At 40.2% G+C, this 26,256-nt stretch overlaps 1 protein-coding gene across 9 annotated transcripts in view; it reads left to right on the top strand.

Moving 5' to 3' along the window:
* pcbp3 (poly(rC) binding protein 3) overlaps nucleotides 1–26,256 on the top strand; it is an 88,767-nt gene that overhangs the window by 51,405 nt on the left and 11,106 nt on the right. For 6 of the 9 annotated variants that reach the window (XM_039817573.1, XM_039817578.1, XM_039817576.1 and 3 more), the window contains 7 exons: nucleotides 14,622–14,786; nucleotides 18,009–18,032; nucleotides 18,128–18,160; nucleotides 18,447–18,563; nucleotides 20,813–20,944; nucleotides 22,676–22,804; nucleotides 25,745–25,819. In XM_039817573.1, the coding sequence (XP_039673507.1) occupies nucleotides 14,712–14,786; nucleotides 18,009–18,032; nucleotides 18,128–18,160; nucleotides 18,447–18,563; nucleotides 20,813–20,944; nucleotides 22,676–22,804; nucleotides 25,745–25,819 (585 nt within the window). In that variant the 5' untranslated portion in view covers nucleotides 14,622–14,711. Of the gene's footprint in view, nucleotides 1–6,402; nucleotides 6,509–13,038; nucleotides 13,158–14,621; nucleotides 14,787–18,008; nucleotides 18,033–18,127; nucleotides 18,161–18,446; nucleotides 18,564–20,812; nucleotides 20,945–22,675; nucleotides 22,805–25,744; nucleotides 25,820–26,256 lie in introns of those variants that run through there. The other 3 variants (XM_039817574.1, XM_039817575.1, XM_039817579.1) reach the window with 3 other exon arrangements.

The raw sequence follows: 26,256 nt of genomic DNA, 5'->3' as shown, positions 1-26,256 counted from the left end.
TTTGTTAGGTAGAACCTATTTTTTGTATACAGTACCATTACCTAGCAACCGAGGCTTGAAGAAACAAAGTGGTAAACAGTTATACAACATTCTTTAAGAACTGCTAGGTGAGTGGTTAGTGCGCTTACCTTTGGTATGGGAGTTTGGAGTTGGATTCCCCTGTGTGGCAATCTTATTTTTTTAATTTTGGATTAGATAATTTGCATGCAATTGCGCAAGTCAGGGCCCGCGAACACTATTTTTTTTTTGCAGGGTGGTAGGGGAAGACTTATGAATATGCCTGCTCTGGTTGGGTTGGTTAGGTTTAGGCAAGAGGAGTGGGATTGGGAATGTCAGGGCGATAATATTCCAAAAAGGTGTAATACATGAGTAGTATGGATAACTGTGTGTAACTATATGCCAAGGTACTGTAAATGCACAGGGGTGCAAATAGCATACATTGATATTTGTACCAGACGGGGTATTAATAGAACACATTGCTGTGTGCACAGGCGGGGTACGAATAGCATTCATTTCTAATTGCACCAGGGTACAAATAGCATACACTGCTAATTGTACCAGGGGTGCAAATAGCCTCACCCTTTATTTTATTATTTACACCTGTACAAGTCAAAAAGTCTTCTGCAAGACGTGACCCATTTGTATTTTGGTTCATATTCAACACCTCAGCAAAAGTTGTTAGTTCAAAAATAGTCAAACAACAATGTTTAAGCAACATATAACAAGGAACAGTTTTCTACCAATTGGGGCCGGTCATTTTCACCAACAGTGCTGTCAGATGTAAACAGGTGGACAGTCTTCAAAGTAGGGCTGCACAATATTGGAAAAAAAAAACTAACATTGCAATATTTTATTATCTGCGATATACAGTACCAGTCAAAAGTTTGGACACACCTGATTCAGTGTTTTTTGTTATTACGCATTTTCTACATTGTGGATTAATACTCAGGGTTTCCCACAGCACTATGCAGCTTAGGCGGCCGCCTAAGCAACACACGTTTTCTTAAAAAATGCAATGGAATATGCAGGATATTTATGCAATTTTATGGGATGAAACTGCGGGAACTTGCAAAAACTGTGGTTTGATGAAAAAGAGAAAAAAGTGATTCCCCCAACACCCTCCTTTTTTTTTTTTTTACTTTATTTCAAAAAAAATTTCAGATGTTCAGTCATCGCAATACGTAAACAAATAACATACAAAAATATATACAAATAATATATGAAAGTAAAAATAAAAGTAATAGTCTAAACAGAGGGAAATAAAAGATACAAAAGAGACAGACTTTCAAAAATCATTAATAATATAGACAGCAGGAGCACTTAAAGAAATTTCGGATAATATGAGATATCAAGATAGCTTTCTTATTGGATACCAACTTAAGAGACTCAAAGTACATGTCAAATTCAACCTCCAACACCTGCTTTTCGATGAAGTTCACGTCGCGTAATTACGTCACTTCATAATGTTCCCATGGCAACAGGGGGAAATGGCTGCTCTTGTGTGAAGTAAACAAGCAAGCCCCGCATATTTTGCGCCGAAATCAGCAATTTATGCGGCGAAAGTGCACCGTATTTGAAAAAATCCGGACTTTGGCTGATTATGCATTGAATTATGCAATCGCAAATCGCGTTTTTCTGGAGGGACTGGAAACAACGTTGACTTTGTTAAAGTCACAGTGAGTCACGGCAATGCCGGTAAAGCGGTTGCAAGTGTGTTTACACTTTTCAAAACTCCACGCAAACAGCGTATATAACGGCGAGGTGAAAGGATAATACCTACAAAAGCAACTTACAAAATATTTGCACATTGCAAAAAAGAGCAATCAGGATAATAAATCACACCGGGTATTATGAGCACACAAATCGTCTGTTTTTTAATTCACATTTGCTGACATTTATGGAGGTTACATTTAAAACTGCACAATTTATGTTTAAAAGTTAAAGAAAATAATTTACCATGTAACATAAGCGCAATGTTTAATGAAAGAGACGGGGGATATCATCTAAGAGGACATTGTATGTTCAAACAAACTCTTGTGCGAACTGCTTTTAAAAGCATGCGTTTTAGTTTGTGGGGTGATATTATGGAATGGACTGACCAATGACATCAAACAGAGCCGGAATATCATTAAGTTCAAAAATAGATTAAAGAAATCATTACTTAACCAATACAGAAAAGAATAGACCGAAACAAAGGAATGGAATTGTTTGGTCCATGAGCAAGGGCATAAAGGTGTGGAAGGAGAAACCACTTTCTGTGTCTAGCCTACATGTTCATTTATTACACGACTGCAGCAAGAAAATTGGATAATTAATCATGCAAAGAAAACACCCAATGACACATTTAGTCAGATCCTTAAAAAGGAGTACAGTTCCACATGTGGGATTAGACCCACTTTATTTTTTTTGGGGTGGCGTGCCGGCTGTACAAGGTTTCAGGGAACACCTAAACGCAAAGTGACCTCCTTATCTTTGACAGATCACTTCAGCCCTAAGCATTACAATTTAATTTTTTTCAACATGTGATCCTCATGCCACATTACTTTGGGATCTTATTATTTACTTAATATTCTCAAACCCTAAAAACTTATGCACTGATGTTGAAATAGATAAAGTATATTGGTAATTCTTTTGTATACTGATCTACAGTATTCTTTATTGTGTTTCTAGGTTATGTTAGGTTTCATCTTTAGACCAATTTCGGGCTTAGTTCTGTTCCTCTTGCACATGTAAAAGATATTTATTGGTCTCCCTATTGTTTATTGTTCTTCTCACCAGCATTGCATTAAATACACTACATTTAATATAACCATATTACAATATCTTAAATATAACACATTCACAACTAGTATTTGGAGCAGTCCTGGGATAAATAGATTTTATAATCTAGTTTTACACATTTATCATAACTGTATGCAATGTCTAAAAGCCTTAATTATCTCTTGGATGAAAACTGTGAGTTACAACATTTTTTTCCCCCCCCCCCTCTCTCTTTCTTCTTCTTTGTACCTAAACTGTAGAAGTTTTCAGTATTGAGGTCATGGATTAGATTTTGGTCAAATTGAAAAAAAAACTAATTACATGTTCCTACCTTGGAGATACCTTGTTAAATTGACTGATAAAAACGCACACACAGACACACAAACACACACACACACACACACACACACACACACACACACACACACACACACACACACACACACACACACACACACACACACACACACACACACACACACACACACACACACACACACACACACACACACACACACACACACACACACACACACACACACCTTATTTTGCATGCAGGGTCTTCACCAGCATGGTTAAAACACGAGACATACAGCATCTATGACTTACAGACGTTGACAGCGAGTGTTATCAGAATGGTGGGAAATTAATAAAACAAAAGTTGTGCAAGTGTCATTATTGATCTGGGGCCTGTTTCACAAAACCAAGATAAGGGATTAAGCCGGGATTTCCCAGTTATCCTGGATGAATTAAGCCTTGATTCGGTTTCACGAAAGCGGAGGCACATAAATCACCATGGAGATTTATTCTGTACAGCTAGCCTGCTCCTGACCAGGCTAACAGTCAGGATTTATTTAATCCTGGAGCCTTTTCTGATCACCCAGCACTGGTTTTACCCTATTGTTATTATCAGCCTGGATTAAAATACAGCAGGTGCATTTTGCTGTTTATTTAAGTACTGTTATTATTTAAAGTTGTGACCATTATTTTTTTTATTTATAATTATTCATTCACTGTTATATTGCTGTATGAAGACTGCTGTTCATATTAGAAGTTTGATGAATATATTATGGCAGTTGTTGAGATAATTAGAAAAGGCTGATAACATTTCAAATGTGTTTTAAATGAAGTCTGTTACTAAGGGCAATACATACAATGCTGTACATTTCTATAGTTGACCAATGCACCTTGAATCATTTTCGTTGATTCATTTTTTTTTAATTCTTTAACAATAAGCATCATGTTTGTTCCACTTTCATGTGCATTGTATTTGGCATTCTTAGCACACAATTTATGTTGTCCAGTAAACTGGGAATATATTTAAGAACATATCCTAATTGTACAATCCTCCTAAATTATAGTCTTAGTTCACTGGACCAGTACCTATCTGGTGATGTAGGCTACTGTACATTCATGTAACAACAGGGAGAGGACCCCTCAATGATTTTTGACTTTATATTTGGGGGGAAATAACTGATGAATATCACTCTGTTCCATTCATGTTTACAGTGTGCATGGAATTTATCACTTAATTATCTTCATAGCTTCTAGATTTTAGAGTCCAATTTCTTCAGTGTCTTTATTTTCTATGTCCATATATACAGGGAGCAAGGCATATAATATGTAGAGAACGAAACTCGGCCTCTATAAAAAATAAAAAAATGAAACGCGAGAAAAAGCGTGGCAGATAATAGCGGACCGACTGAATGATAGTCTAAAAATATACATTTATGAAATACTGCTCTTAACTGAAACCATTCAATGAGTCACTGTCATTTGCAAAAACGAACAGTTGTACACTTTGCATTAAAAGCGAGCAGTGGAAGTTAATATGACTTAGGAAACTTATATTTTAGCCCATGAGAGAAAGGGAGGAACAGAGTGAAAGAGATATTTACGCATCACATTCTAGCGTTGAAGAAAATTGATCTTCATTGTAAATTTCCTGAGTAACATTATCTTCTGCTTACTTTTAAGGCAAAGAGTACAACTGTTAATTTGTGAAAATGATTAGTAGCCTAATCCTTGAATGGAATGATTATGACGGTTTCAGTTCAGAGCAGTGGTCAGTTAATGTATATGTTTAGGCTACAATTACGCATTCAGTCGGTCCGTGATCGTCTGCCTCGCTTTCTCTCGCTGTTTCATTACAGCGGCTGTGTTTCTTTTCTTTTTATACAAATAATGTGTTTCACGTCATCATACTTCCACAAGAAGCTGCTGCTCACTCTGTATAAAGTATGTACAACGCGTATTCTCCATTTTGGCATCAGTAAATCTGTGATCGACCTCGCGGTCTTTTGAGGAAAGCCGTGGACGCGCATCTATCTGAATTACTTCAGCCTGGCTCGACCTAGTCGCTCCTCCTCAGCCTGGCTTGGCCTTCGTGAAACGCACCAAGCCAGGATGCACAGATTAGACTAGGTCAAGCCTCGCTTTATCAGTTATCCTGGATTTATATATTCTGCTTTTGTGAAACAGGCCCCTGGAAAGTAATTGCAAATGTGTTATCAGTCAATATCAACAAAATACTCTGGAGAATGTCAACAGAGCCCTTCAGCAGAGAAATTTCATAGTTGATTAGTACTCCTTCTGTTTGCTCATAGCAACACAGTAAACTGTGGTCATTTGTATGTAGCAAGAAAAAGTCAGCATGACCAATTTCAGTCTGTGGGTTACTGTATTCCACTCATTGTCCGTTAATATTAATGGTCAACACAGCCAGTTTGGCCAAATGCTGCAAATGCAGTGCAGTGCCTTAAACCTGCATTCTATCTGAATTCCAGCAGGGGGCGACACGTGCGGTTGCAAAAGGAGTTTGGTTTCTGTAGAAGTCTATGAGAAAGTGACCCTACTTCTCACTTGATTTATTACCTCAGTAAACATTTTCATAATGAGTTTATTGTCTCAATCGCTCGTTTTAAGTCTTCTGCAACCCAGAATTATGTTAATTTTTAGAATTATGTTGGTCTATGTCTTTGGGGCGGGTTTGGGGGGGGGGGGGGGGGGGGGGGGGGGGGGCCCCCCCCTTTTTTTTTTTTTTTTTTTCCCCCCCCCCGCCCCCCCCCCCCCCGCCACGCCACCCCCCGCCATATCGATTGATCTCCACAAACCAATGGGTGACGTCACACATGCTCTGTCCATTAATATTAACAGTCTATGATTCCACTCCACTGTGAACCAAGGCATTGTGGTGCGATGCTGGGTTTGGCGTGTGTAAAGCAGGGAAATGATGATGGTAATGTTCACACGCCATTCAACACTGCCAGATTCAACACACTAAACCAGAGAGGCGGTACAGATGCCGATTCTCACAGCAAGCCGACACTAACATGGAGCTACCACGTTTGATGGCTTCGTTGACATGTCACTCAGAATATCCAGGCACGCATTTCAATTGTTTGCCACCCCCATACCCCATACCCTAAGGGGCATCCTAATCTGGTACACCCATCATGTATTCTGCCCATGTAAAGGAGAACACTTGGCCATGCAATGGTCAAAGCATGACGACACGGCTAGACCGGCTGTAGCGTTTGTCCAAAGGCTGGGGAGTATTTTCGGGTTGCACGCCAAGGGTGACGTCACAAATTGTGATGCATCGCCTACGTGACTCCATGTCCTGGCCAATGACTTGCCAGTATTTCATTGTGTCTTAGTGATAGAAGGGATATCATATTTCAATTCCATTTTGCTAATCTTTTGTTAACAGCTGAAGTGGTGGTCAACAGTTTGGAGCTGCATAAAGGTAAATCCTTTCTGAATAATTAAAAATGGTGGCACAGATGAGTATTGAATGTCTCAGTGGTCAAATGTTGCAATTTTCATAGACCCAGGGCCCTTCTGCTTGGTGACTATTTGCATGTAGACGCAGTGTGACATCTTGGGGGGAGAGGGGGGCAATTAGAGCAGACTTTTTTTTTTTACTTTTTCAGTGAATTGCGCTGATTGGAATAGATGTTATACCTTACTGTATTAATTTCTGTTAGAACTATGGATTTATCATTCAATAGATTCAAATGCAAAACCAATAGGGTGCTGTCAACATCAAACTATCACATTTCTTGTTTAAATGACTTTCATTTTACTGTCAGTTATGTGTGATAAGTTTTCAAGTGTGGCTGTGTGTCAGATTTCCTGTGAATGATAGTCTTATATTGTCTGGAAAATCGATTTCAGTGCACGATGCAACTGAAAAACTGAAGCTATTCTATATGGAAACAGAGGCATTGTACTGTTATGTGTGTCGATACAATTATGTTATGAATCAGCATTGGATAGATGTATGGTCTCCATAAGCTACGACCGTGTCAACGTGGAAGAAACTAGCATCGTCTTTTCATTGGATGTTTTTGGTCAGACTGAAGAAAAGGGAAAACTGTCAGCGGGCATTGCTTATTAGCAGACACGCACCAATAAACTATTAGCCATCCAAGCTAATGCCAGGCGGCAGGGGAACAATGCAAAAGGCGGTCAGCTTGTAATTGTAAATTTAGGCCGAGAACTCAACCAGGTCAACTGATTGGAGATGACAGGTTTACAGCCCTCTTTTGGGGCAAATGGGTCTGGCAGGATGGCTGCTTGCAGACTTAAGTGCTGCAACAAAAGGCTCCTTGGCACATCTATCTGCAGATATATTCAAGCTCCCCTTTCCGCTTTCCTACATCTCAGTTTTCACAAATGCATCGAGACTGTTTATGGCTGAGGGACCATTTTGAAATCGTAGAAAGTGCTCCGCTGCAGAGGGGATACATGCTAATAGGACACAGTAGCTAGCAGGTGATGTTTAACCCAAACAAAAGGACACTTCTTGTCCAGGGTTATAATCTCAAAGATGTTCCTGGCAAGCAATGGCACTTAATTGGTCCTCTGCTATATTTAGAAACGCTGCATGCTCTGATGGTTAGAAGAAGAGGACTACAGAATAGGCAGAAAAGCCAAGTGCTGTACTTAGTATGTCAACTAAAATGTCATTTTCTGCCCAAACCTCTGCTAGGCAAAGTACATTTTTAAATATTGCCACTTACAACTGCTAATCTCCATGGACTTTATCTTCATTGGCTTCATGATAATAAGCTGTACTTTGTTAAAGCACTTTGTACAATAATATCAAAAACAACAAAGTTTTGTCAATTTTACAGTTTGGGGGTAAAAAATGTAATCTGAAAAAACTAGTCTAACACAGTCCTATTATTTTACGAGTGGAGAGGCCAACATGATAGTAATTGTATGCTTAAGATGGAGGGTTTCACTCACAACGAACGCTTTCCATCTGCTTTTTGAAGTGAATTTTGTGATGGATGGTACATAAGTGACTGCCAGAAGTAATGCTCCCTTTATATGTGCAGTCATGTGCACTGTTTTAGTGTGCAGCGTTTAAATGTGCAGCGTTTTAATTAAGTGCAAATGGGAGTTGCTGACAGCTGGCTTTCCATAGCCACCAATGCAATTAACACAGAAGAATCTGACATTTCTTACAGTGTGGGATTTAGTTTATTTTTATTTTTTTACAAGAAAACTGCATAACAAAAACAATACAATCCTTATAGATACTACAGGGCACATGTATTCAATATATCAAAATGTATGTCACTGATTCGGTTACTGGCAAAAATGGCCATCTGGCAAAAACGCAGGTCTTTCTATTCCTTTTGAATGGGGGTAGTGGGTTTAGGCTGCGGCCGGGGTTGCCGCAGGGGGGACATGCGAAAACTTGAGACCAACTCAACTTTTGGAGAAACGCAACCCCACGTCACGCTGCGGCAGCCAACCATGTAACCGGCAATCAGACTTGTCGGTGTGTTTTGAGGCGGTGTGAGAATCCCAAGCACCGAACTGCCCGGGAGTTTGTGTAATAGCCGAATGTTTCCTGGCTGAGCGATCGAGAAAATCAAATATCACAACATTTTTGACCAAATACCTCTAAAACAATATTGTAGGGTTGACTGTTGGTTCTTTCAATAAAATATTTACACAATGACTTTTTGGATAAATAATCATCAGGAAAGTGGATATAATGACTAAGTGGGTAAAGACAAATAATCCTAGTACAGTTGGTAGGTTCAGAAGATTATCACTTTACTGTAATGCAGCCTGTAAAACCAGGAAGAGACCACAGTTAGGCTATGTCATATTATAATAGCCGAAATCTAATATCTAGTCTCATATCTATATATCGATATATTCCCCAGCCCTAGAACTGATTGTGTGATTTTGGGCCAAAATGAGCCAGATGATCTTTTCCAAAAAGGAAAACACTTTACAAGGGGACGTACTTGGCCGTACCATAGACTCTAGCTTACAGTATAATGATGGTTTACAAAAGTGAAGCCAAAATATCCCAGAATATCCATCTTGTAATTTTGGAGCCAGAGCCAGCACAGTAGTGATCCTGACTAATCGCGAGTCAATCATGACATTTCACCCCATTTATATAACATCACTAATAAAAAAAAAATTAACTTACGATTAAAAAGTAACACTTCAACAAACATCAGCGTGATAACAACTACCTAAAATGACAGAAACCATCTTTATACACACACACACACACACACACACACACACACACACACACACACACACACACACACACACACACACACACACACACACACACACACACACACACACACACACACACACACACACACACACACACACACACGTGCCGCATGCAACTTCTCCATTTCTGCATCAGTAAATCTGTGATCGAGCACTTATCCTAGCTATGTACACCTGGCTTGACTTAGCTTCACCTTCTCATCCTGGCTCGGCAACCGATTAAGCCGCGAGGAGCGGATCACACTAAGTCAAGCTGCGCTTTTTCAGTTATCCTGGATATCTTCATTCTACTTTTGTGCAACAGGCCCCTGATGTGCCTTTGTTAAAATCATCAGCTGACGAAGACAAAATCACCTGCTTCACACGATTTTGCCCTTCAGAAATTGCTACGATTGTGTTATTTTGCTGAAGCAATTACCGTACTGCAGCAAATTATGTTGAGAAGAAACAAAATAATTGCAAATGGAATGCCAATGCCTTAGTGTGCACCAATACCATTACAGCGTTACATAACAATGTATGCTACCATATTCAACAGAGTGTCAGCTAAACAAATTTTAAATAGTTGCCCTAATTTCTGCTTCCCCTCTCACCCATGGTGATTGCTTAACTGAATAGGATAATTTGATTTGCTTTCTTGCTAGTTAGATAAGAAAATTGATACCACTTATATCTGTGCACTACAATATAGTCTGTCGTGTTGGCTGAGCTTAGCCCAAAGACTGGAAACAGGAGGAGATAGCTAGCCTGGCTCTGCCCAATGGTAAAAACAACCACCTATTTGAACCTATAAAGCTCACTGATCAACATGTAATATCTTCTTTGGTTAATCTGTACAAAAACTAAGGTGTAAAAATGACCAGTAGTTTGGGGGATTATGTGCCAGAGTATCTCTTGGCCAGGTCTTCCCACGTCATAACCATAAGGTTGCCAGGCAACCAGCAGATAATTCAAGATGCCATTGCTCCTTGCTTTCACAAAATGTCAAACTATTCCTTTACACTTTGTTGTTGTTGTTGCTGCTATGTGCTGCATGGTGATGCTAACTAGCCAGATGACATCAGCGAGGCACACATGTTCTCATGGTCTTTTAACATTATTCTCATTTTTGTTTTTGGATCAGTATACTGCAGTGTTTTACGTAGGTTTGTGGAAGACTTAGATGCAGGTATATGACGGAGGTTTAGGGGTCCTCCCTCAAGAAAATGTTAAAATCTTCAATAAAAAATGCAATGTCACATCATTTTGGACCATTTTCATACCATATCTGTGTCTAAAACGTTGGTAAAGCTAGAGTAGATAATACAAAAATATAGCTCAAAAAGCTTAAAAGACAAAACTTGCTGGGAAGTCCACTGGGACTACAACCATTAGATCTAAGAAAAGTAATTTAGTTAGTTTTGATGCTCTTACATTCATTCAGCTCAGGGGGTGCCCAAAACAGCTTGGGTGCTATGCATAAGCGTTATAATGGCAGGAAAAATCCTAAATCTTACAAATTGTTTAAAGGTTTCTCCAAAAGAGCGAATCAAGTCACAGTGTTCCTTCAACCACAGTATTAACAAGGACACATCTTTCAAACAGCAGGGACCAATGCACAAATTTAGTTAAAGTGGTTTGGTGCATCATCAAGGGGCAGCAGCAGCAGCAAGCAGATTGGGACTAATTTAAATAAGAAAATCATAATGCCGCAATACGATTCAGTAAACCATAATCAACACAGGATTTGAGGCCAGCCTCCCCTTGCACCACAATCCAAGGTGAACCCACAAACAAATGCTTCCAGCAAGGCCAACGTTTATTTGAGCATATTTTTTTCCCACTGTTTTTTCTCTTTAGAAGATTACAGAAGTGAGCACATCCATGGGTTGGACACTGGACAGAGTCTGGATGATTATCTGACACATGAGCTTGTTAGCACCTTTGGTTGCTACACACATGCTGCTGTCTGACACCTTTTAACAAAACACACTGTGGTCATTAGAGCGGGAACAAGTAGGAAATGATAGTTTTGAGGGGTTGCAATTTCTTGCAAAAACTATTACATATTATACAATTAAGTGTGCTATGCTTTCTACAGTAGGTGTTGCTAGTTGTCTAAAAAATAACATCACCAGGAGGTGCAAAAAGCACTAAGCCTAACAACGTGCACCAACTTGGCAGTTTGGTTGGTGAGTAATTTGTTTTGACACCACATTTGTCACTTCACAGGAACCAAATACATTTGAACAAAATATGAAAATAGGGGCAGGTATGAAATACTTTGCCTCCTGCCAAATACCAATTTTGCAATTTAAAAAAATAAATAAATGAATGCCCTTGTCCATGTGCTGGTGATTTCAGACACTCTCATCCAAAACTCTCCAATGTGTAAGAACTTGAGGAATTAGAAAATGAGAAAATAAGAAAGTCACACAAAATACTTCAAGCACACATCAAGGCATTACAGGATATCACACGACACTGGTTTGGTACAGAGCAGCCAAATATCAGCCATGTAAGTGGGCAATATCTCTGGACAGATAAAACATCAGATGAAAACTGTAACAGAGCAGCAGCACAGCTGTATACCTCCTATGCTAATCCCCTGTGTGTCCTTGACTCAAGTAGATAGCACAAGAAGCACCGAGTTACATTTTTTTTCTTAAATGTTGTATTGAATGGAAGTGCTGAGCTGACTGGTGGTATTATTGAGATTCAGCTGTATGACAGGCAACGTTGGGCTGAGGGGAGCATTTGTTGTTCTGGCCCATTTAAACCACAGAGGCAGGACTAGTTCTGTGAGGATCTGTCAGACCTTGGAAAATGTAACTGCCCCTGAATTTAAACACAAAAAGGCAGAACACACAGCCTCCTGGTGTCATTTTACAAAGTTGCATGGTGCTAGTAGAATATAAAATTCACATGACATTGGCCTAGCTATGTTTGCCATACAAAGTAGCTTTGACAGGAAGGCCTACACAACATTCCTCCTCTAATTGCTGAATTTCTCTTTCAGTCAACGTTATATAGGTAGCTAGTACGTTCAAAACCAAGACAAAGTGCAACTACAAAACCCTCCAGATGCTCTGCAAACAATCACAAATCACAAACAGTTAACAAGTTGGCCTGCCCTGTCCACGGTGGAGAGGCACCTACACAGCTTCAGCATCCACGCACTGTACATTCAAGCATCTCCATAAAGTCAAGAAATGCACAAAGAATTAACATATATGAAGCCAAAACGGGACACAACGTTAAACAAAGCTTGTAGTAGCAAGTGACAAATATTTTACTCACCATATTGAGATGAAGGTCATTATCCGGCTCTTCGTGGAGGTGTTGCTGCGTAGTTTTGTTGAGTCTTCTTTTATTTGCTGCAAGCTAGCTACAGCACGGTGTTAGCATAGGTAACTTTAAGCTAGCTAGCTGATATCGTTAACAGCAGTTAGCTCACGTTCATGGTTGTTTTATTTCCAACTTGCGGTGTTCTAACGTTATTGTACGACGGCTTGCTTCATTTGACATTTTTCCACCGTTTCCTGAGCCCGTTCGCAGTGAGACGGCAGAGGACACTCGTTGATATTTACTTAAATTAAAGGAGACGGTTTCACCTGGCTTCCCACCGGCTTTTGGTCGAATCAAACCGGTTGACATTTTACTCTACCTTGTTGTAATGCAGAGTGGCGCGGTTATACCAAAAATAATAAATCTTCCAATGTTGTAATTGTTTTTATATAGGATACCTTTTGATTTGATTGTTTCCTAAAACTTCAAATTGCCCGCCACGCTATGAAAGAAAGTTTGATTCATAAATGTAACATTGCCTGAAGTCTATTTCGTGATGCAAAGGGGTGAGTTTTTCTATCTTTGGCACAAAAACAACAATAGCCTGTAAGGTTGTATCTGGCTGGCTGAAAAATAGAATTGGCTTGTGGACTTGAATCTGTAGCCACACAAGCCAACATAAATAATCAGAAGTTCCCAGTTTGATACAGACTAGGAGGTTGGTGACATAGGTCTGTTGTGTAGGACTAGATGTTAATATCCCTAAATTATTCGTACTGGAGGCACCGATGAGACTCCCTTGGGATGGTCAATTGAGTGATATAGGCAGAAAATGGAATGATAATGTGTGCAGGTAATGATAACAGCAGGAAGTCATTATAAGGTAATTTGGATGCTGTCTGTGTGTAATGAGAATGGCCAAATGGTTAGAGAACACCACCAAAGGGATATGTGAAAATACAGTAGCCTAGTATTTTCACATTCAGTACATACACCCTTTCAAACTTTCTTCTGAATTGTGAGCACCATAGAGCTTTTATTTATGGAGGCCTTGCACTATAAATTAATGTCAGTCCTAACTTGGCAACTGTGCAGAAACAATTTTTTGATATAGCACTACATGATTTATTCTGTAATACCCAGTGTAGACTTGCAAGAGAACACAATGCAATGAACAGAACAATCATTTCTACTAACTTATTCCACACAAAAAGTAACTTTCCCTTTTCGGCACAGCCATTCATGCATACAGACAGTCTTGTTTGCCTTTGCCTTAGTAGCAAAGGCAAAGGGGGCCAAAGTAACTTGACTAACTGTAATGAGGGCACTGGAGAAAAAAACTTTAATGTCTGACTCATCAAGAGTCTTTTAGAAGGCTTTGCCACTAACAATTCTGCAAGTCATCATGCTGCACCTTCAAGTGAACATTACACAGACATATTCATTTTCAGGAGTTTAGTCAATGCATTCATTATCATTGTTTAGCCTAGTTTCATTTCTAGCACAGTCCTTTGTGACAAATTAATAGTTCTGACTCTTTAGTAGTCAGTATTGTGATTTGTAAACCGCTGAGCATCCCCAATATATCCTTGCATAATGTACAAAGTTAGCCGAATTGCTCTTGTGATGTGAACTGTGGTGTCCAATTTTTAAAAATGTATACTCATACAAGCGATGCCTAGCTGTGCTGTATTTGACTCCCTGCTACAGTGTTTTATTTTTGGCCCACATTTTTTGGCGAAATGATCAGCTTGTGCAAGTTCAACACAAGTTCTTTTGGAAGGATTTGTGGATAATAGATTTCTAGAAACAAGCACACAAATGTATATTGTAAACCTACTACGTGTTGCCATACAGTACACAAAATGCACAAAACGACTTTTTGTCAAAAAACTGCAGTAGTGCAACAGGACAGAAGTTATGTATTAGCTGCTATTTATGTTCTGTTTGTCTAAATATGTAAAAAAAAAAAAACATAATAGCCTAATAGTATATACTGTAACATATTTGTGTGATGTTGTGCTTGGCAGGTGACTGGCTGGCTGGAAGACCACCCTTCCCCTTTTCCTTCTGAGGACATCCTATTCCAGGACGGTGCTTTGGTCTCTCTTCCCCCCAGCATGGAGCCCACCAAAGTCCAGTCAGAGGGTGGCCTCAATGTCACCCTTACCATCCGCCTCCTCATGCATGGAAAAGTAAGCAGGCACACACATTTATGCTGGCTGTGGTACAGTAGCCTCAATACCTAACGGGTAACTTCACTGATTTTATACTTACACTAAGTAAGTTACATTTATTTATATAGCACTTTTCACAGATAAAAAAAATAATCACAAAGTGCTTTATATAAAACATACAATACACAGATACATATTAAAACAAAGTACAATTAAGGTAATACATAAAATAAAGCGCGGAGAGGTCATCGAAAGTCCTGTTTAAAAAAAGTAGGTCTTCAACTGATTTTTAAAAGAGTCCACAAAGACAGCCGACTGTATTGGATGAGGCAGGGCGTCAGAGAGTCTCGGCGCTACCGACTCAAACGAACGGTCCCCTACGGGGCCTGAGTCGGGTGCTAGGAACAGTCAGGAGATCGGACATATTGGACCTTAGGGGGCGTGCTGATAAATTGCAGTAGGTCAGCCACCTGTGCAGGTGACTGACCGTGCAATGAATTTTAAACCGAATCTTATAATCTTATATTTGATGGGTAGCCAGTGGAGAGACTTGAGTCCTGGGGTGATGTGAGATCGTCTGGCTGACCTTTGTAAGTAGCCTTGCGGCACCGTTTTGGATGGACTGAAGGCGATCAAGGGCATACATACTGAGCGCAGAGATCACTAGCCATGGAGATTTGCAGTTTTATAAAAAATGTTGCGGTTCTGGAGGAGCTTTGTCAAATTTAAGGCCTAGGCCACGTGCACACAGGTATTTTTAAAAAGCGTAGCCTTTTCTCTGCATTTTGGCCTTTTGTCCACACACAAACGGTGTTTTAGGTCACTGTATATGGAGCTTTTGAAAAGCTCCGACCAAGGTGATAACTTTAAGAAACACCATTTGTGTGTTGTCGTGTAGAAACAGGGAAAACTGATTTTTTTTGGGGGGCTTGTAGCCTTCCGAATCAGGATGGTTGATACAAAGAAACTCTACGTCCAGACTTAGAGTGACAGGCTTCTACTGACTCTGCTCAGTGTTCTCATCTGCCCTAAAGGCGGGACACACAGGGCCGAAAATCGGCCGTTGGACAGTCTGGCGAGGTCAGTGACTCAAGTCTGTTCGGTGTGTTCCGTGCCGTCGTCCGTCTGAGGGGCTGTCAGCCTTCATTTTGGCCGACCTGACATGCTCCGTCGGCGGCAGGGCAGTCGGGACTCACCCGGAAATGGCGAGCGGAATGAGCATGACTAGAGTGTTTTCAGGTTTCCCAGGGCACAGTGTAAGTGGGCACCAACGTTGTTTTTTTTTCCCCAGACATTTATGTGTAACGTGCTCTGCCTCCCCCCTCTTCCCCTTCTACTTTTTAAGAGGAGGTCAGAGTTGTTGTTGGTGTGTATGTGTTGGCCAATTAGTTAAGACCCATCATGCTCGACTAACACGGTCTTTGCTTTCATAGCCCACCTACGGCAGTAAGGTGCCAACGCTGTGGAGCATAATTTTGTGATAACTGATAGCTGCAAGCAACTGGCTTCACTTATTTTAATTCTGCAGAGTTTATTAGCGAGCAATGTCTAAGAGTGAAATAGAATGAAGGTTTAAATGCATATGTCTTCAGGGAGGTCTGCTGGCTGCTAGGTAATTGGAAAAACCCACACTACACATCTCCACTGAGCTGGCCATGTTGGTGGGGTGTGCACAGCAAAGACTAGAGCCAAAATCATCCCCTTGTTTTGTGTGCCAAGCAGTCTGCAGCCCAATACTTCACCTATTGAATGGCTTCTCATGCAAGAGTCCCTGACACCAGTGACCCAGTGATAGTTTGAATAACTCTGCAGTCAGACAGTCTGCCAGAAGATGGCTTATGAGAGAGGACTTTGGCAGAAGGGTCTTTCCCTGAAATTGAGCAGCCACTTGGTTCGACTGGGTGAGATATTGGTGATCATTGTCAGCATTGTCTATCACGTGCAGGTACCCTGTGTGCTCGGAGTACTTAGCTAAGATATACTCCCTGAAATATGTGAATCTGTTACATTCCATTCCGTAAAAACTGTGAACAAAGCCTCTCTAATCAATTTTACAGTTATTGGTATCATAAATTGTAACTGTTTTCTTTCCTGAAGATTTATCTGTGTGAACCTACCTTTAACCAATCCCCCTTTGCTATGGAGCTTTTTTCTTATCTTTCTGCTCTCATGTCATCAAAGTAAAAGGAGCGATTGTTAGAAAACGTACATATCCTTGCGAGTCTCATTGAACCTGTAGAACATTGTGAACTGAACCCTGCTTCGTGTCTCCTTGTTCTCCGAGACTCGTAACTGCTTTCAGAACAAACACACAGAGGTCCAGCAAGTGGATGATAGGATACAAACCGCAAAACAGTCGAGATCGGATTGTTGTATAACGCTCTCCTCCACAGTGTTGGTGGCGGCGGTGCAGGACATGTGAAAGACTTTGCTGGACACGTGTCCCTGGAGGGGGAGGATGTACTGTCCTGGATGCCCCTCCTCTGGACTTTGTACTGGTTGGCGCAGGGCATAGCTGTTGTTGGGGTAGAAATGTGTGGATTCTTTAGTTTTCATGTTGTTTTAAGTATTACTTGAGCAGTACAAACACTTTTTTTTTTTGCTGTAGCTAAATGTTGGTCAAATTGTCAGATGTGAGTCATTACTCATTGCTTAAGAGCTGGAATAACTCTATTGTAATAAAGTTGCTGAATGCCTGGAAAGAGATGACATGTAATTTGTGAGTGACAATAAAAAAAACAATCATTTATCAGCTGATTTAATGTAGGAGCATTTGGTACAGAGAGTAAACGTTTGAGTAAAAAGAAAATAAAACTTGAATGAAGTATAAATTCCTAAAGGAATAATTGAGGGCAACGACAAAGTATTTCTCCTGTGTGACTTTTCACGGTGCTCGATAGATCTAAATGAATGTTTAAAGAAGAACCTGGCACCGCGCAGCAGCTGGCCGGCAGCTTTAACGTCACAATGGATGGGTGGCCGTCACGGAGGAGAGGTCAGGGAGTGTTGACGCTTGCAGCCAGCGCTGGCCCTCTGCGCCACAGCGAGCTCATGAAGAGTGATTACATGCATATGGAAAGTGTGGCCCTCAACATGGCCATGCAGCTGTGGAAGCTCTGCATGCCCCTGAACTGTGTGCACCTTGTCCAGGAACAGCAAAGCAGTTTTAGTTCTGCACATTTATCCAGAACTTTCTTTAATGAATACTTTATTTTCTCTTGTTTGTTTGTTTTATTGCAGGAGGTTGGAAGTATAATAGGAAAGGTATGTTATTTTTATTAGCTCACACATGCTTGAATTTGTGGAAAAACATTTGTTGAACCCTGTTACAATTTTGATCATAATTTACTTCTTTATAGAAAGGGGAAACGGTAAAAAAGATGCGAGAAGAGGTGAGTTTCAGTCTTAAAAAAATAACACAATTGAAAGTGAAATGTGTTAATGTTGTGAAATATGTACATCTTTTCCAAGCAGGTCACAATGTGATTTACTCAAAACACTATACACAATGCACATCACTTGAAATGAATGACACGTTCAACTTTTTAATTTCATACTTTGTTCAGTTCATTGGTAGTGAATAGATTATGTAAATTTGGTCGAGATCCATACCTGGATTAAGATCTCACATCAACTAGATTGACCCCATTGACAGTTTGTTTGTGTTGTTGTTTCCAGAGCGGAGCACGGATCAATATTTCTGAGGGCAACTGTCCAGAGAGGATCGTCACCATCACTGGACCAACAGACACCATCTTCAAGGCTTTTGCTATGATTGCCTACAAATTTGAGGAGGTACAGTATGATAGGATTGTGGCAGTAGTTTTCTATATAAAGTAAAATATGCACAGATCAATGGGCTCACGCACTGATGAAGTCCAATTGGAGTTCAAGGCCTTTTGCCCTCTTTGTGTACACACAAAGGGGGTCATTCCTATGTTCCCAGGGTCCTGTACTCCTTGATATAGTAAGAAATGTCAATAAACCAGAGCGTTTTTGCTCCCATCCCGGAGTGCTGTGTGGACTAGCCAGACCCTCCTCCGCAGCGCTGTGGAGAAAGGTCTGGCAATGCGAGACTACTCTTGATATAAACTAACATTGTAAGAGATTGGTACATTCAAATTGTAAAATAATTCAGTGTCACGGACATTCTAAATGCAGTTTGAGTGGTAGAAATCGGTCCAGCCACTGTGGAGCTACGTAAGGGATAATGTAGACCCCGACGCGAAGCGGTCCTGAATCAGTCTAAAGGGGTTGTATTCGCTATAACAACCGCCTCAAAATACGATTGTATTGCTTCCGCTAAAGAAAATAGTCTGTTCCGTCTCTACGGTTGGAATCCTGCGTCCATAGCAGCGTAAACTCTGTAGCTGTTTATTGCAACCCTTCGTCTATTACTCAACACCACAATATCTCCCCCCTCCTGCAGCGAATACATTTCTGTGGTCCGGGCACGCATTTTATCCCCCTTACAGGCTGTGGTAGTAGCCGTATATTTTATGAGTTGGGCTGTTATGGGGTGCTGCCGTGCTACATACTCAGCAACGGTCCGTTATCAAGAAATAACAGACCCTAGAATGCCTTAGAATTCACCCAAGCCATGTAACAATATATCCTATTCATTTCTAAAATTAATTAAGTGTGTGAATAACCTTGCACCAGAAATATTTTGTCAACTAGTAGTGAAACAAAAAGAGCGGAATAAGAACTAGAGGCACAATAAGTGATAACTGTATAGCGGCAAAACGTACAACAACATTTGGTCAGACATCATTTTCAGTAAGAAGCATAAAATTGTGGAATGCTTTACCATTAGAAATTAAAACATTGACAGAACTCAAGGTTTTTAATACACATTTAAAGCAATGGCTGAAACTGAAACAACTCTATGAACACTGACTATACAAGATATAAGACAATTCATACAAACATAATGTTGCATATGTTAGCATGCATAGACATATGCATACTTTTGTGTTCTTGTATTGTTAAATGTGTCTAAACTCTGTTTTATAGTGATTTTTACATTCATTTAAGTTCATATTTTATTTTATGTATGGGATGTATTTATTGTATGTATTTTAATTACAATTTAAGTACAAATTTTATATTAATACTTAATTTGAATTTTAAAAGCCTAACAAGGGACAGGGGTTGCAAATTAGTCATGGCTATAAACCTGTATGCATGGCATCTACTTTGTATTCTTTATAAAGCAATGTTCTATGAATTTGTCCCTGCCAAATAAACATTAAAAAAATTAAATAAAATAAAGTCAAGAAAATGGGTTTGCTCTCAAACTTGAGGATGTAAGGTTTAGTTTAACATCAGTAAGATTTTAGCTATATGTGGGTGATTTTTACCTTGAACGTTCAACCTCAGAAAAAACATTGCTGAGAACATAAAACTATTTGAAAGGTCTCCTTTTATGTGTCATATAAAAGTATATTGAGCTGGGGAACCTAGGACCCTGGAAACGTAGATAAACACCCCTAAATTGACTAGTACTGTATGTGAACTTGCCACTGAAGGAACAGTGGTTAAATAACCTTTGAAATAAATTTAATTTAAATTTAACCGGTCATATGTGCTCTCTGGTACTTAAACAAATAGCCCTACACCTCTGCACACAATCCTTCATCGTGGTTGATATTTGTCGCAAGGCTGTAGCTGAATTTAAATCGTCTCCTTTCGGCGACCTTTTCTTTGATGTCACCCATCTAATTGATCTACTTAAGCACTGTGACTTGAGACCCGCTGCTGCTGCTCCTGCTGCAGTGACCTGTGTTCAAATCTGTTCTGCCAGACCAAGGCGCTCGTTATTTACTGGCAAAGCCAAAGAGCAGTGCTCAATCGCCAAGCAGATAAGAAATGAAAGGATGATTGAAAGATATGTGTTCCTGCTGTTTTTTTGTATGGACTTTTAGCTTCATAAACTGATTTACATGGCTAGCTCCTACAAACAAATACATTAATGATTTGTTTGGATCACATTGAGGAAAATCTTACCACTGCATAATGATTTGTATGTTCTTGTTTTCTAGGACATAATCAATTCCATGAGCAACAGCCCAGCAACCAGCAAGCCCCCTGTCACCTTAAGGCTTGTAGTGCCAGCCAGCCAGTGTGGCTCCCTCATAGGCAAAGGAGGCTCCAAAATAAAAGAAATGAGAGAGGTACGATAGGATTATTTTTTTTTTAAATGGATAACCTAAAACTAAATGCTATTCAGATGTATTATTTATTATGACAGATTTTATGAATTGACAATTCTCCAATAATATTTAAATGCTAGGATGGATACGAACATGTATTCGTTGTGTAATTAAACTGTTACATTAATCTAATTTCTTTAATGTTTGTTTTCATTTAATACGTAGGTATTTAATAATGTAATAACTGACTTTCAGCACACATTTCTGACCTTGTATCTTCAGTAACAACAGCAGTGCAACTCCAGTTTATCTAGCCCTGTAACAGCTTTTCCCATTAAACTCTCGATGAGTGCACATTGAACTTTTTACATATTTGTTCACCTATGGGACCGACTCAACAACACTCTAGTACAGTGTTTTCCAAACTTTCTACAGTCCCATAACCCTTCAGACTTTCAACCTCCAGCTAAGTACACATTTCCCCCAACCCTGCACTCTTATAGGATTTTTTATTTTTGCGTACGGACCTACGTCACTTTGAGTACCCCTAGGGGTTCACACACCCCAGTTTGGGAACCAATCATTTAGTACCTGTAAAAAAAAATAAAAAAGGGATGCACTGATTCAACTTTTTCAGTCTTCATACCAATACCTTGGTTTTGGTTATAGGCTGATACAGAGTATCAATCCGGTACCAGTGTGTAATTAATAAGCTGTATTCCTCACTGCTTTCCTTTGTGAAACAAAATGGAACAAATAAATACATAGATATACATTTACTGAATTGTTATTAAAATAATAAATCATGCACCAGCAACTTAAAAAATTAAAGATTAACAGGAATTACAATTCAAGTGTAAACCTTTTTAAATGCAGCGACACATTGGTCAAAAAATAAACAGGATTAAAATTCCAGTATATAACATACAGTATATAGCAATAGAGCATATATATAGCATAGAATTGAATTTAATAGACCGGCCCCACTGTCACAACACCAGATGCTTAATCTTAATCTTATTTGAGTCAATATCGGCCCAATATCCGATAACAGTATCGGATCGGTGAATCCCTAATGTAAAAAACTGCCATCTACTACGTCAGTGACTGAAGGGGTGTCAGATGACATGGCTAGAGAGCTCCATCTGTGCTCACACAGTGGATGCATGGGTGTTCTTTTTCACACAGGCGTTGTTCTCTAGTTGGGTCTACAAGCATAAGGGAGCAAAGTCAGATGATTGCCCCATTTTTAGGAGGTTTGGAGGGTTGAAAGGGCACAGACATGCTGAGAATTAATACACATACATCTATAATCAAGACTTAACAGCCTACAGTGATGCTAGTGGCTCTGTGTGGCTGTACTTAAGCACAGCTGTGCTTTGCGCTAAACGTTAGTGTCAGCATGCTAACATGCTCACACAGACAATTTCAAAAAGTAACTGCCCCCAGTCTAATAATCCTACCTGCACTGCTAACTAGTGGTGGCAAAAAAATGCTTTTTCCACACTCTGTGCAGCGGTGATGTAATATGACACTACAGTGCAATGCTACAGCACAGCTGAGTGTGGTCACAGACATACCGCGCTGTGATACTGGATGTTGCCAGAGGTTCAAGAAACGTACACCTTTCAATACAGTAGAGGCCAGTGCAGCTGGCTGTTTGAACTCACCAAAATCATTAGCCACAGCATGTGAGATTAAGAACTAAATCCTGTCAACACTGTCCCTCAAAGTCACTCTACTCTCCTTCAGTCCACAGGGGCCCAGGTTCAGGTGGCAGGGGACATGCTGCCCAACTCCACAGAACGTGCAGTTACAATCTCTGGAACCCCAGAAGCCATCATCCAGTGTGTCAAACAAATCTGTGTGGTCATGCTGGAGGTAGAGTGTGTAAAGATTTAGCAAACCAGCTTTAATTCAAGTGCTAACAATGAAGTCATGTATTCTTGCAGAAAAAAAGCCAGCTTTGAACAGTTTACGGCTACACGAGTTGTGTTGCATTTCTGGCAAGACACTCACACAATGCCTTGTTTGAGTTATATTCACCACTTCTAGTGGTAAAACACATTTTCTTAGGATTTGTGAATGGGAATCAGTGAAGATAAGATGAGATACAAGTTAGGCTATGTCTGGGTCAGAAACACATTTTTATTGTTGTCCATAAATGGCTCAATGGTGTTTTTTGCCCCCAACTGCTCCTTCCAAGCAGCGCTGCGACCGCTGCCTTCGAGGCACCTAACCCTAACCTTAACCATAACCAGTGCCTCCCAACGGAAAAACGCAAAAAACACAGATAAATCCATAAATGTCAACCTGACAAACAATCTTCCATGCGTAATGGAGGCCCCAAGAGGGCAATTTTTGTCTAGCTATGTACTTTCCATTTTAATAAAGCAAACTTGGATAGGTATTATAAACTCAACAATTAATTTGTGGTGGAACTATAAATTACTTTATACCGAGTAAAACAATTTGTAATTCCCATCTGACCATTTTTTGCATACAACTACCCAGGTGAAGGAAAACACAAGCCTATTTCTGAAACACAGTTGCTGTTCCTTGATATTGTATTGAATGCACATACTTAAGTGGATCCTCCCTCCCTTTACAGCGCAGCATCTACAGAGGAAATTCTGATTAAGCTCTCTCCTTTGTCTTGAACAGCCTTGTTGCTAAGGCACAGCTTGAATCAATAACTGTGTCAATATAGTAAGTTTGCAAACTGGAACTCGCCTGCCTCCTCACTGAAATCCTCCTCCTGCTATTGTAAGAAAAGATAATCATGGTGATGCATTTTTTTCTGTGATCAACAGGCTTTACTCGTGCCAGGCCTTTGTATTTTCCTAATCTCCACAAATAGACACTACTAATACCTCTGAGTACCATGACTCCTTTTTGTTTTCATGAACAACATATTTCAGTTACCAGGACGCAAAATTGACTCAGAGGGATTGTATTGCTTTTACTCTAATGTAGTACGAGTAGAAACGAGATTACCTAGATTGATAATACATGTGAATTACTAAGTGAATGAATGAATGCTGTTCCTGTATTTGCCCTAAGGATTATTGAATAAATATATTTTATTTACAATCAATGCCCTGCTTCACATACATTTACAAATTACACACAGTACTTCACCAGATAGAAAATATAAGACAACTAGTATTTTAAAGTAATTGTTCAACATTTTGAGAATTACCCTTATCACTTTGTCTTGTTGAGAGTTAGATGAGAATATTACTATCATTCTCATCTCTGTTCATTTAATATGAAGCCAGCAGCCGGTTAGCTTAGCTTAGCATACAGACTGGAAAAACAGGAAGACAACTAGCCTGGCTCTGTCCAAAGATAACAAAGTCTGCCTACCAGCACCTCTAAAGGAACAGACACATAGACCCGATAATCGGCCGTTGGACAGTCTGGCAAGGTCGGTGACTCGAGTCAGTTCGGTGTGTTCTGTGCCGTCGTCCGACCGAGGGGGCCGTCGGCCTTCATTTTGGCCGATTTGACATGTATAATCGGCAGGACGGGCACTGCCGGCATTCGGGCAAAAATGACCCATCTGATTGGTAGAGTGCTAATCCGGAAACGGGGAGCGGAATGAGCGTGACTAGAGTCTCTCAAAATCTGACGAAAATCTTTTAAACTGACCTTTGTCGATCTGAAATGAAGACCGATTCAGCAACTGCACGGCCTATTTCTCTCTTCAAATGTTTTCAGAAACACGTTTCGGTGAACTATTTTAGTACAATATGAGATTGTATTCGGTCTTTGAATTTCCGGAGAAAACAGACCCACGTGACGCGTTCGTCCAATCAGCTGCCGGTTTTCATTTTTTGGGCAACAATACAGATTAGCGCCGCCTGCTGTTATGGAGACGTATTACGTCTCGTCTCTTCGGTGTGTTCTGAAGCATTTTTTTTGACAAACTTGGGGAGAATGATCAGTCCAACTGCCTTTTCTGCCGACGGTTGGCCATCTGGTTGGTGTGTAAGCAGCTTAAGGCTCACTAAATAACATGAAGTCACTGCACCCGGCCGCGTCTATCGTTGTCCCAACGCACTTGAGATGAAACCACGGCCACTTCCATATGACGAAAGCCTTGGCGCAGCATTGAGGGCTGCGTTCCTGGAGAAACTTCCAGTAGCTTAGAAATAGCAATTATGGGGCACTGCATTTCATGAATTTACCGTTTATCAGACGAGAAATAAGACAAGAATTAGTTAGCTAGTGCACTCCCTGCCGATAGGATACTACTTTGCCTGGGACAAGAGCGGACAGCCGCTCCAGAGAATGACCTTCAGTTTAATTCAGCAAACACTAGCAAGCTAATTCTTGTCTCATTTGCAGTCTGATAAACAGTAAATTCATAAAATTCAGTGCGCCATAATGCTATTTTCCAAGTTACTGTAGCTTTGCATGGAAACACAGCTGCTGATGCTGCCTCATACTGAAGTTTGCGTGGTTTCATCTAAAGTGGGTTGGAAAAAATGATAGCTGCCACCTGGCCAAGAAATAGTCCGGCACATAACAAAACCACAACCTGTCCCTTTAACAATTTTTTTTTTTTTTTTGGTACAGATTAAACAAACACGTTATGACATGTTACATTGTGCTTTAGAGGTGCTGGTAGATGGATTTTTATGCTAAGCTAACAAATTTGGCATACAGACTTAAGAGTGGTATAGATTTTCTTATCCAACTCTCAGCAAGAAAGCGAATAAGCATATTTCACAAATCGTTGAACGAGCAGTTGCCTTTTTCAAATGAAGTAGGACATGCTGACTCTGAATCTCCTCTCTCTTCCTTTTCTTTTAGTCTCCACCAAAAGGTGCCACCATCCCTTATCGCCCAAAGCCTGCCTCCACGCCAGTCATTTTTTCTGGTGGCCAGGTAAGAGCTGAGCTAGCGCTAGCTTGTGAGTTTGTGCCTCCAGCCAATCTGAGACTTTTTACTGTACTGCAGCATCAGCCACTGCCTGTTATATTACTGCAGTTCTATGCCACAACGACCCTTTTACAAATGAGGCTAGGAACTTTACAGCATTGGCTTTGTTCAACCAATAAAATGGCCTGGGTTTACTTTTTCCTTGCTGTCGTGCAAATACTGTATGCCTGATGTGCACTCTCAGCAACAAAGGCAAACGTAACGTGACATTATTAAACTGCTTCCAAAAGTCTTAGGGAGGTAGGCCGAGCTTGGTTTGATGTGTGCACAAAATATGTGACTTTGGTACTAAAGTATGCAATTCACGTGCTGTCTCCTACCAACAGTCATCTTTGGTTGGGTGGGTGCCAGCAAGAATGAACAGCAAATACTTGTCAGTCCAG

Source organism: Perca fluviatilis, chromosome 12 (genome assembly GCF_010015445.1).
Source record: "Perca fluviatilis chromosome 12, GENO_Pfluv_1.0, whole genome shotgun sequence".
In the NCBI taxonomy this organism is placed as follows: domain Eukaryota; kingdom Metazoa; phylum Chordata; class Actinopteri; order Perciformes; family Percidae; genus Perca; species Perca fluviatilis.
Note: the sequence above shows the minus strand (reverse complement) of the source record. Positions and strands in the feature narration are given on the sequence as shown.